Here is a 12,165-nt window from a genome sequence, read left to right on the forward strand (position 1 = left end):
AAACTGCCGTTTTTTATACATGGGCCCTATGGAAAATTTTGCCACTGGTAATATTAAATAGTTCCATACAGGAACATCAAGGGTGAGCGCGCAGAACGCTTTTTAGTGAAAACATTCAGCGCAACAAAAAACAGTCTCTTTTAATTAGCAAAGCATTGAACACTTCTTGCTTGCTTAACAAAGTGAATGACACTTTCTTTTTCTTTATTTAGATTCCTTCGGGGATCTAGTTATGTAAACGTTTTATTACAAATGACCACAGGGGGTAGAGGCTGTAGTACCCTACAGGTGGGCGTACACTTCCGGATTCTACCAAAAATAATGTCCTGTATTAATAACTAAATTGTTGTAATTAAAGCAAATACCTGTGACCTACCAGATATACATCTCCACAAATATCAAATTCACAATGATAATCAGACCACTGAGTATGGTATGATGGGCGAGTTGATTCGACATTATTCAAAAAAGGCGCCAAGAATACAAGGCAGACAGCGAAAAGGACACGGGATACACGTAGGCGCCTACATGCACGCAATAATCAGAGGCCTGATGAGCGTCTTGCAACAACTTTAGGAGAAAAGAGGAAGCCACTTTCCTGAACTCAACCAAAACCACATGAACCAGGACCAGCTAAAACTCGCCAGATTAATTAACTAAGATGACCCTCCATGTTTTAGTACCCTTCGGAAGTCGCGAGTTGCAAAACATGACTAAACATTTTATTCTAAATATTCTTAGGATTCCGCTAGCTTGTACATCTCTTTTAGATGGTCTTTTAGGGCATGATTTATTGAGGTCAATAGATTAAAATTCTACTTTGTTTTATGACGAGGTGCTCACTATAATGCGTTTTTCTTGGCAAGCAGTGTATTTTTCTTTCTTTCTTTCTTTCTTTCTTTCTTTCTTTCTTTCTTTCTTTCTTTCTTTCTTTCTTTCTTTCTTTCTTTCTTTCTTTCTTTCTTTCTTTCTTTCTTTCTTTCTTTCTTTCTTCCTTTCTTTCTTTCTTTCTTAACAGGTGTACAGCAATAAGACGATGTTCCTGTACAGTCGTTGTGGAGGAATGCACTTCCTTGAGCATGGTGTCCTTAGGGGCTAGGTTTATCTATTTCTGCATCCAGCAACGGCTTGTCCACGAACTTGATGGCTCGATTCGTGGCTGCCCCTTCGGTTTCAAAGAGAATCACGTGGTTCTCCTCCGGGTGCGCCTTCAACACGGTGGCCGGAACGTACAGCGTTACCTGAAAAGGCATTCGAGCGTTCCAGTTATGAAAGAATTGTATCATTTGTGGTACCAGTTCACTGAAGAGGCTGAATACGTGATGAGACATACATACTTTATCCGCTGGAATCTTTATCGTGTGCGTCCGTTCGATAGCGGAGCATCGCAGAATTTTTCACGCGTTTCCTCATCATGTAAACTTTTTTTCGCCTTTATTTTCTTTATTTGTGCTAAAAATCTGTACACGAACAGTTGGTTGGACCCATAGCCTTTACGGCTAGTAATGGGTCCAAATGAAAACCAAGTAGAATATTACTGCAGACGTTGTACAGAAAAACTTCAATATTAACACACAATCTATTTATTCCGACAGTTCCGTGAAATTAGATAGTGTTTTAAAGATGCCAAAAAGTTATTTTTTTCCTTAACTTCATTTGGGACTTCATTCCACACATGGGCTCCGCTATATTCTAGGAGTCTCCAGCCGTACATATTATAACAAGGTGGTAAATTAAATAGGTTGTTAGTTGCAGCTCTTGTTTGTTTCATTGGTAATCTAAATAAACTAAGGGACAGGGGGTTGTTAGATTTTATTACAGTGTTTGCTATTACAGCTATCTTAAGTTTATATGCCATTGATAGCGGTAAGATGCGAAGCTGCTGAAAAAGTGGCCTACTGGGGTATGTACTATTTGAATAAGTTATCATATGAATAGCTCGTTTTTGAAGGTGAGAAACAGGATCTAGGCATGTTTTATATGTACCACCCCATGTTTCCAGACAATAGGACAACTGACTGTGAACAAAGGCGAAATACAGGATGCGTAAAATAGGAAGACCAAAGCAGTCCTTGGCCATTAGTAAAACATGACAACCATAAGGTAATTTGGAGCAAATGTTATTAATTTGTTCTTTCCAGTGCGTATCTGACGTGAACAGGACACCAAGATAGTTGTATTGGGGTACCCTCAGCAGATTCTTGTTGTCGATAGTTAGAGTTATAGGTTCGTAGTTCATGTTCTTTCTGCGCGAGTGAAATACGGTGTACTTTAGTTTCTCAGCATTAAAGGGACACTAAAGACAGTCAAAGATGGTATGAAAATCTAATAAACTACATTTGGTGACACTGTCGCCTCATATCCGGCAGCAAAAAATCGAATAATTGCTGAGATATTGCGATAAGAAGTAGAGGTTTTTTCTTGTTCCCGCCGGTCGAATTCAAACTGTGGCCTCCAGCTACGTAGTTGGAGTTAAGTGACGCAACACTATGACGTAAGCGGAGACTCCGTGATAGCTAGCGAGCCAGCGAGGCCCACGGCGTCGCATTCTTCAAGGGCCAACTTGGCAACAGCGTACTCGCAATGACGGCCTCAGCCGAAATAAATAAAACGATGAGGAGAATAATTTACCGAGCAATGGGCCCATAAAGGAAGAAAAAAAACATAAAGCGCTTGTAATGCACAATACTTTACATGTTTCTCAAGCTTTTGCGCTCCTTCTTGCACTGTGTATAAACAAACCGAGCCCTCGGTCATCGCAACCCTTCCTGACATGTTTACATACAAATAAGATTTAGTTACCAGCAAAATAGTGTCCTCGCTGTTGCGCTTGTCAGTTTTGAAGCTTCGTCGCACTTTTTTCCTTCAAGGTTTGTGCTACAGCTCCGTGTTCAGCGAAAATTACGTCCACGGTAGCAGAACATGACCGAAGTGCCGGCGCCACTACATTTGCCAGCGCTGTGAAATTTCACATGTTAAAATGGATCCAGTGCACAATATAGTGCGCATAGGCATCCAGAACATTAGTTGCAAGACGTGAGAGCAGGCAGCATGCGCCGATGATTAAGAAGTTGTAATTTTTAAACCTTCAGCAGAAACACTTTATTGTAAATGGGGCCATGACATAAAAACAAGAAATATTTGTAAGGTTCCTTAGGCGCGGCGTAGCCGAGCGGTTAGCGCCGAACGTTAGGGAGCAAGCAGTAGCGAGTTCGATACCGCTTCTGGCGTTTTTCTTTTTGTTTTTTTTTAGAAATTTATTTTTTTTAATCTTTTGTAATGTATTTCTGATGCTTCGTTATTTTTAGTTTTTACTTTTTACCCGAGGCCCTTTTTTTCGCCGGGCGACGAGCGCAATATATCGACGCTCTCCTTGGTATGAGCGGCAAGTATGCCCCTTTTGTTTACGACGCCTGCAAATAGCACGTTGAAGGTCTTGTTGACGCAGTATATGTTGGTCAGATGTTCCATGATTTAGTGAACAATTGAATGATAATGCGTTTTTCCTTCGGTACTTAGCATATGTATGCTTTTCGTGGCGTACGTAGCTGCAGTCAAGCGGTCAGGTCGCAGTCGAAGCGGCAACAGCGGCGATTTGTTGGCGCAGAAGTGTGAACGAAGTAGTGTGTCGGCGGTAGCGGATTTCGCTCGCTCGTGCCTCCGAATGCTCAAATGGGAACCATCAAGGCGCATCTGCTGCTCCAAGCTCGTAATCCAGGCGCTGCAGGTTCAAACAAACTATCCGAGTGCGCACGAAATGCCTGAGCCGAAACATAACCAAAACTGAAGTGGGCGCCTGTGGCGCCTCCAAGTATATTTTTGTATTTGCCTTGCAACGTTTACGTTGTCTTTTCGCCGTCGTTTACGTATGATAAAAGCGTGTTATCATGTTTGACAAAAACGTACTACCGCATTCAAACATGCAACGTAATTCGCATTTGTCAGCCTCCGGGAACCCTAGCGCGTCACGTGATTTGTAGTTGCGAGCCTCGGACGTTTGGCTGTGGTGGCGATACCTGTATTTCTGTTATTCTTCTTTACTACCTTATAACAGCTCTGTTTTCAGTAAGAGTGGTCTTTTTGTAATCAGGAACTGGCATTCTATAGATGCAAACCCACTTCCTTTCTCTATTTAGTGTCCCTTTAAGGGTTAGCCGATGACTTTTAAACCACTGCGAAACTTGATTAAGCTCTTCATTAATGATGCATTTAAGTACCTCGAAATTTTCTCCTGTAAAAAGTAATGCGGTGTCATCGGCATATATTAAAGCTTTTGAATATTTCAACGTTGATGGAAAGTCATTAATATACAGGGAAAAGAATAGCGGCCCAAGCACGGAACCCTGCGGCACACCTAGACTAATGCTTTGCGGTAGGGAAGTTAAATTGTTCACGACAACATATTGTTTCCGTCCTGAAAAATAACTCTTAATTAGATCACAAATTTTCCCTCTGAAACCGTAAGCTTCTAATTTTTGTTGTGGTATTGTGTGATCAACCGTATCGAAGGCTTTTGATATGTCTAAATATACTACTATGGCCAGTTTGCTATTATGCAGTGCAGTATTTATCAGTTGCGTGAGAACAAGGACTGCGGTTGATGTTGACCTTTGCGGCCTGAAGCCGTGCTGATTATGACATATAACGTTATACTTATCTAGGAAACTTTCGTCCAGGATTGTACGAAAATAAGAATGCAAACATGTTTCTGCACCACTATCGATTTTCGTCTCCTCTTTCTCCATCTGCACTGCTTACCACAGACAAACACGTACACACAAACACACACCCACAAACACACACACACGCACGCACACACACACACACACACACGCAGGCACAAAGAAAGAAAGAAGTCACCTGGTCCTGATAAGATACCTAATGAGTTTATGAAGCGTACTGTGAATGAGTTTCCTATTTTTTAAAGAAGGTATTCGTAGCATCGTTACGTGACTGCACTCTACCGAGTGACTGGCTGTTAACAAGACTTGTTCCCGTTTTCAAATCTAGCGACAAATTTGATGTTTCCGATTATCGTCATATATATATCACGTGTCGTGCATGCAAAATGCTGGAGCATATAATATATTCAAGGTAATCGACTTTTTTACAGTACGCAGCATGGCTTCTGGAGCCGTCTGTCAACAATAACACGGCTTTTTGAAATCACTCATGCTTTTGCGATAGCCATAAACTCAAGAGAACAAATTGATGTGATTACAGTGGACCTGTCGAAGGCATTTGACAGAGTGTGTCATACGAAACTTTTGCACAAGCTGCAAGAGTTCGGTATCGACGTGCAAATTATCAATTGGATTCAGGCTTATTTGATCAACAAAGAACAATTTGTAGTTATTGATAATGATTGCTCATCAACATCATCAGTATCATCCGGTGTTCAGCAAGGGTTCGTCGTTGGTCTTATATCGTTTTTATTGTATATAAATGACATTGTAAAGGACATACACCCTCTCGTCGAAGCTCGATTATTTTATTCTGTTGCATATAAAGGCTGCAAGACCAAATCCTTTTGAATGACTGTTCGTCGTTTGTGGGGCTTAACGTCCCAAATTTTGAACGACTCTTTAAAAGTTGTGTATATATGGTGTGGGACATGGAAATCAATTTTTAAAAGTCAATTTTTATCATTGTGTCGAACAAGAAAACCCAATTAGTGTTCCCGTATATAATTAATAACATTGAAATAAAACCTTCCAATAGATTAAAATATTTAGGCGTTATGACTTTCCATGATTTGAACTGGAGTGATCATGTACAGAATATTTGTGGAGTAGCCCAACGAAAACTCGGATTCTTACGATGAAAGCTAAGAGATGCGCCATCGGCGGTCAAACTAAAAGCTTATAAATAAATAGCAAGGCCGAATCAAGAATACGCGGGCATAATTTGGGATCCAAAGCAGAAATATCTCATAGACAAACATGAACGGGTTCAGAGATTAGCAGTAGGGCTGGTATTTTCCCCCTATCGAAGAACACAATTCGCAACAGAACTTATTTCACTTGCTGATCTACCAACTTTGGCTATTCGCATAAAAATTGCTAGGCTCAAGTTCTCCTTTACAAGCTTTATAACAATAAATTCAATTTGGATTCCGGCTTGTACTTGCGGCCACCCGGGAGACTGCCATCTCGCACTAGTCATCCCTTTGCACTGATGTCCTATGTGCCAAGAGTTGATGTGTTTAAATTTTCGATTCTGCCTAACGCAGTTATTGAATGGAGTAACCCTGACCGACGCGTATTTGAAAAAAAAAAAACTTGTTCTTTGGACACTTTTGAGATAGAGTTGGAAATATGTAGCACTGTTCAAATATACCTTGCCCACCCTGTAACAGCCCGGATGGGCTGTTACAGGGTGGGCAAAAAAAAAAAATAAAAGCTACCGCGAAATGCGGCAGTAGCGCCTCACATTTAATTTCGCTCGTGCACGTCGACTTTTAGATGGCAGCGCATGCAGCAAATTTAAGCCCTGCGTTTATTCCAGAAGGAGCCTTCGGATGTTTGGTTGCGGTGAAGCCGCATCTTTTGCTTCAAAAAATTTCACGTTATCAGCACAGATTTGCACCTAACGTGAACCAGCAGTACCACATAATAAATATTTTAAATGCATCCTTAACGCTGCGCTTTCACGGCGTATGCGTGTTATGTCCCGAGAATTGTGACATTTGTGTGTGTGTGTGTGTGTGTGTGTGTGTGTGTGTGTGTGTGTGTGTGTGTGTGTGTGTGTGTGTGTGTGTGTGTGTGTGTGTGTGTGTGTGTGTGTGTGTGTGTGTGTGTGTGTGTGTGTGTGTGTGTGTGTGTGTGTGTGTGTGTGTGTGTGTGTGTGTGTGTGTGTGTGTGTGTGTGTGTGTGTGTGTGTGTGTGTGTGTGTGTGTGTGTGTGTGTGTGTGTGTGTGTGTGTGTGTGTGTGTGTGTGTGTGTGTGTGTGTGTGTGTGTGTGTGTGTGTGTGTGTGTGTGTGTGTGTGTGTGTGTGTGTGTGTGTGTGTGTGTGTGTGTGTGTGTGTGTGTGTGTGTGTGTGTGTGTGTGTGTGTGTGTGTGTGTGTGTGTGTGTGTGTGTGTGTGTGTGTGTGTGTGTGTGTGTGTGTGTGTGTGTGTGTGTGTGTGTGTGTGTGTGTGTGTGTGTGTGTGTGTGTGTGTGTGTGTGTGTGTGTGTGTGTGTGTGTGTGTGTGTGTGTGTGTGTGTGTGTGTGTGTGTGTGTGTGTGTGTGTGTGTGTGTGTGTGTGTGTGTGTGTGTGTGTGTGTGTGTGTGTGTGTGTGTGTGTGTGTGTGTGTGTGTGTGTGTGTGTGTGTGTGTGTGTGTGTGTGTGTGTGTGTGTGTGTGTGTGTGTGTGTGTGTGTGTGTGTGTGTGTGTGTGTGTGTGTGTGTGTGTGTGTGTGTGTGTGTGTGTGTGTGTGTGTGTGTGTGTGTGTGTGTGTGTGTGTGTGTGTGTGTGTGTGTGTGTGTGTGTGTGTGTGTGTGTGTGTGTGTGTGTGTGTGTGTGTGTGTGTGTGTGTGTGTGTGTGTGTGTGTGTGTGTGTGTGTGTGTGTGTGTGTGTGTGTGTGTGTGTGTGTGTGTGTGTGTGTGTGTGTGTGTGTGTGTGTGTGTGTGTGTGTGTGTGTGTGTGTGTGTGTGTGTGTGTGTGTGTGTGTGTGTGTGTGTGTGTGTGTGTGTGTGTGTGTGTGTGTGTGTGTGTGTGTGTGTGTGTGTGTGTGTGTGTGTGTGTGTGTGTGTGTGTGTGTGTGTGTGTGTGTGTGTGTGTGTGTGTGTGTGTGTGTGTGTGTGTGTGTGTGTGTGTGTGTGTGTGTGTGTGTGTGTGTGTGTGTGTGTGTGTGTGTGTGTGTGTGTGTGTGTGTGTGTGTGTGTGTGTGTGTGTGTGTGTGTGTGTGTGTGTGTGTGTGTGTGTGTGTGTGTGTGTGTGTGTGTGTGTGTGTGTGTGTGTGTGTGTGTGTGTGTGTGTGTGTGTGTGTGTGTGTGTGTGTGTGTGTGTGTGTGTGTGTGTGTGTGTGTGTGTGTGTGTGTGTGTGTGTGTGTGTGTGTGTGTGTGTGTTCGAAGTGGCCGCTTTACTGAGGTCTCCAGATGCTCCAAAGACATCTATCTTTTGTCACTTGCCTGAGGACCAGCGACAGGCCAGTACCGACCCAGGTTGAAGCCGTTGACAAAGGCAATGCCCTTTCTCCAGCCCGTAGGGTCGAGGAAGGTGTCCAGCACCTTTTGCCCCTGGGGCAGGGTGAACTTCCCGTGGAAGAAGCCCGGAACTGTGCCGTTTCCCGGCTGCCGGATTATCCTCAGCAGCTCGGTAATGTCTCGGTTGCTTGTCATTGGCACGACCTCGGTGGTCCAATTCATGATGCGAACGTTATTGACGAGAACGTATCGGAGACCCTGCATGAAAATTGAGAGCGAGTACGCCTTTTTTCCGCTTCTTGCTTCAGGAGCCCTGCAGTGGTATTAAGAACAAGAGTGTTTATTTTCCGCATTTTTTGCGCTTGCTGCTCATTAGCAGAAACTGGGTTACAACTTCAAAAACGCATGCAAGGAAGCAAAGCGCTCGGAAGCCGCATATTTCGTAAACTGGGTTCCACCATTCAAGTATAAGTATGTTTAATCGAAACGCTAGAGGTTACAGGCGCGAGGCTAAACACGAAGATTTGTGTCAGTTGTCCGTTTTGTTTGATCTGGCTTCACATTACACATACACACACACACACATACAAGTAAGATGGAGTCCAAAGTCAGACTCCGCCCGCACCACTAATGTATCGCGGGGAGAGAAAGTCCCGCAATTCGAAAAATAAATGAATAGGTCAATGAGACAAAAGTTTTTGGTTGGAAGTTATTAAATAAAAGGAGGAGGTGCTACTAAAACGACCCACAGCCGAGGAAGCGGGCCCAGGGAGACCCCACGCATCTCCCCTGGGAAGTAGCGGAAGGGATGGGTTGTAAGGTAATGGGAAATAGGAATTAGGATAGGGTTATGGGAAGTTGGAGAGGAATGTAGGCAGCGTAGGATTTGACTGTCAGACAATTCGAGTCGAGCTCCCATATGGGCCTCCGTAGAGGGCGAGCACTCGCTCTTAGCCGAATATGCGGTCCTCGGCCCTTGGATCATTCCACCACCGCAATGCGTTTGCCGGATCTCCGGCTTCTGAGAGAGGTTCCCTACATGAAGCCGCTTTTGATGTTCCCCGTCCCCCCAGCTCGGTTCCCCCACCCCGACTCTAGTTGAAGTACGAAGAGATAGATTTCGCAACGTTCATGCCTACTTCAAGGTACTCCGCAAGTGGCCAGACTAATCTGGCGCACACTGATGGATACTCTCACGGTTTTCGCTCGGCAGTGCATGTTGGAAGGTACATTTCATCGGCGTCCTGGGAATCAAAGGAAACGTTTTAATCCCATCCAATGCTTATGTCCGCTCTAGTGCTGGAGGTCCTTGTATCCTACAGAGGACACTTCCCACGTGAGTACTTGGCGATTTATTCACCGGCTACTAACCGTTTCCGAGGTCGGCTTTCACACCGTTCCTGCACTCTTCCCTTCAGGTTGTGTACTCAGCCTTTAGGCCTTTCCGTACTAGGCGCTTCCACCTGTGTTCCACCAGTCTTTTCCCAAGTTTCGGCATTACTAGCTTATAGCTACTCTCCATCTCCTTTCCGCTCTTTCAAGCCAAAGGTGAGTTCCCCAGAACCCGAGCTAGGTTCGCCCCAGCCGCCAGGCTTCCGTCGGGGTCCCGTTCTCTTCGGCAACGGAAACCAACGCGTTTGCGGCTGGGTAATACCATGGGAAAGGTTGAGGACAGCTCAGAGGGCTATGGAACGAAAAATGGTAGGGGTAACATTAAGAGATAGAAAGCGTGCAGAGTGGGTCAGAGAAATAACTCAAGTTACCGACATTCTAGTAGAAATTAAGAAGAAGAAATGGACATGGGCAGGACATGTAGTGCGAAGAGAGGATAACCGATGGTCGCTGAGGGTAACAAACTGGATTCCAAGGGAAGGAAAGCGTAGCAGGGGGCGGCAGAAAGTTAGGTGGGCGGATGAGATTAAGAAGTTCGCAGGGGTCAAGTGGATGCAGCTAGCACAGAACCGGGTTAAGTGGAGAAATATGGGAGAGGCCTTCGCCTTGCAGTGGGTATAATCAGGCTGATTATGATGATGATGATGATGAATACCTTTAGGCACGAGGGGAATTTTGGTCCAACATATAGAGTCAGCTAGCTGTGTTTCCTAACCGTACTCCACAGCTACGCCGCCGTTCCCTAGGTAGCGGGCAGGGCTATCCCTCGACCTGCCGACCGCTCCGCATGTTGGTCTTTGTTCAGCATCTAAACTTAGCTAACTGCGTTTCCTAACCGTACTCCGCAGCTACGCAGCCTTTCATCAGCAGCGGGCAGGGCTTTCCCTTGGCCTGCCGACCAACTTGGATGCTGAATGAGAGCCCAGCATGAACTCAGCTAGCCGCGTTTCCCTCCGCAGCTACGCCACCGTTCCAGCAGGACGGCAGCATGAGACGAAGGCAGCTAGCGGCCATTCACAGAAATTCCATGATAGCTGCTCTGCCGCTGAAGAGACTCATCGCCACCCACCGCCGCACGGCAAACCGGTGGCTAGTCATGCCACTAAAGCTGGAATCCGATCGCCAAATAGCCAATGCTATACGGACGCTTGAACGCCAACAACAGCTCCTTAGGGTATAGAGCAAACGGATCCGACGCGGATAGAGGATCCTCATAAACAGAGCCCCAATCGAAGAGTGAGAACTTCGCGCAGTAGACGATCAAGCAGTAAACGGAGTATATGCATGATCGATGGGACCAGCAAGTGTACTACGTTTAGCTTTCTAACAATGTCATTAAACGGCTATGTTCGCTTGCTTTCACTGCTCAAACTGTTACGGTAGCCAGTCTCTAAAAATCACTCAAGCGTAAAAAGTAGATAGTAAACTGCCCTGCCTTGCTTGCTTCTCCACCCTCGTGGCCAGTGGTACGGCATCTCCTCTCTGCACCAAATACAAGTTACACACTAATTGTAATCAGGCTTGTAATCTCGGCCGACCCGATCAGGCGCTTTTCTGACCGAACTGTCCAGCTGCTGAAAAGCGTTTTTTCTTTTAGTCAGGTACTTTTAAAGCGCAAAAATGTCAAAGTTCAGAAATATCGACGTGCGCAAGTTGTCTCCGGTTCCGCGGATGCGACAGCACATACCAGCATGGCGGTTGTTCTCAGTGTAGCCGCTAGATGGCACTACCTGCACAAAATACAACAAAATATAGCAGAATACGAAGCAGCTTAGAACTCACCAATCTAAACTGGAAAAAGGCAGACACAAATATTCCTAAAAACGCATCTACAGGAATAGATGGAATTTCGATCAAGCTGATTGATGAACTTGGTCCAAGAAATAAGGAAACGTTATTAAAAGGTTTCGAAACAGTCATAACAAATAAGCCAATTCCCCAGTTCCGGACAGCTGGTGGCAGAGTAAAATGAATTTGCTTTATAAAGGGAAAGAAGAACGGATACACATAAAATCATACAGGCAGATTACCATAACATCTGTTATATACTGGTTGGCCATACAGGCGGTGAAATTAAAGATGCATGGTTAGAAAGTAACAAGATACTCGGAGAACTTCAGAACGGCTTTAGAAATTGTAGGCGCTTAGATGATAGCCTGTTCGTGCTTACCCAATGCAGTGAAATATCTAGAGGGGAAAATATACATTTTTATTTGGCCTTCCTGGACATACACGGTCCGTACGACCATGTAAACAGGGAACTCCTGTGAAACATATTAAAAGAAGGTATCGATTATGAGATAACAGAGTTCCTACAGGAAATATGCCGGGATAACAAAGTAGAAATTACATGGGAAAGGATAAGAAGTACGGAAGCAATCAAGGTATGCAAAAGATTAAGACAAGGTTGTCTTATCTTATCCTCTATCACCGCTGCTATTCATACATTATGTGATAAATCTGGAACAGAGGATACAAGAAAGTAACCTAGGTTTTAACCTGTCATATAGATTAGGCAAAAAGGTGGTAGAGCAGCGCCTCCCCGGTTTGATGTATGCAGACGATATTGTACTGCTAGCCAGGAAGAATTGCAAACTCTAGTTAAGCATTGCGGTGGCGAAGCTTCTGTTGTCTAGGCTTC

At 44.5% G+C, this 12,165-nt stretch overlaps 1 protein-coding gene across 1 annotated transcript in view; it reads right to left on the reverse strand.

Annotated features, from left to right (window-relative positions):
- Positions 1-1,088: 1,088 nt before the first annotated feature.
- Positions 1,089-12,165, reverse strand: part of LOC146187926 (beta-galactosidase-like) — a 31,287-nt gene continuing 20,210 nt past the window's right edge. The window contains exons 2-3 of the mRNA XM_084604955.1: positions 8,118-8,390; positions 1,089-1,241 (exon numbers count right to left, since the gene is read on the reverse strand). Of these exons, the coding sequence (XP_084461081.1) occupies positions 1,089-1,241; positions 8,118-8,390 (426 nt within the window). The remainder of the gene's footprint in view (positions 1,242-8,117; positions 8,391-12,165) is intronic.

This window comes from Amblyomma maculatum, chromosome 5, assembly GCF_055883805.1.
Source record: "Amblyomma maculatum isolate TAMU_Amacu chromosome 5, ASM5588380v1, whole genome shotgun sequence".
Taxonomy (NCBI): Eukaryota; Metazoa; Arthropoda; class Arachnida; order Ixodida; family Ixodidae; genus Amblyomma; species Amblyomma maculatum.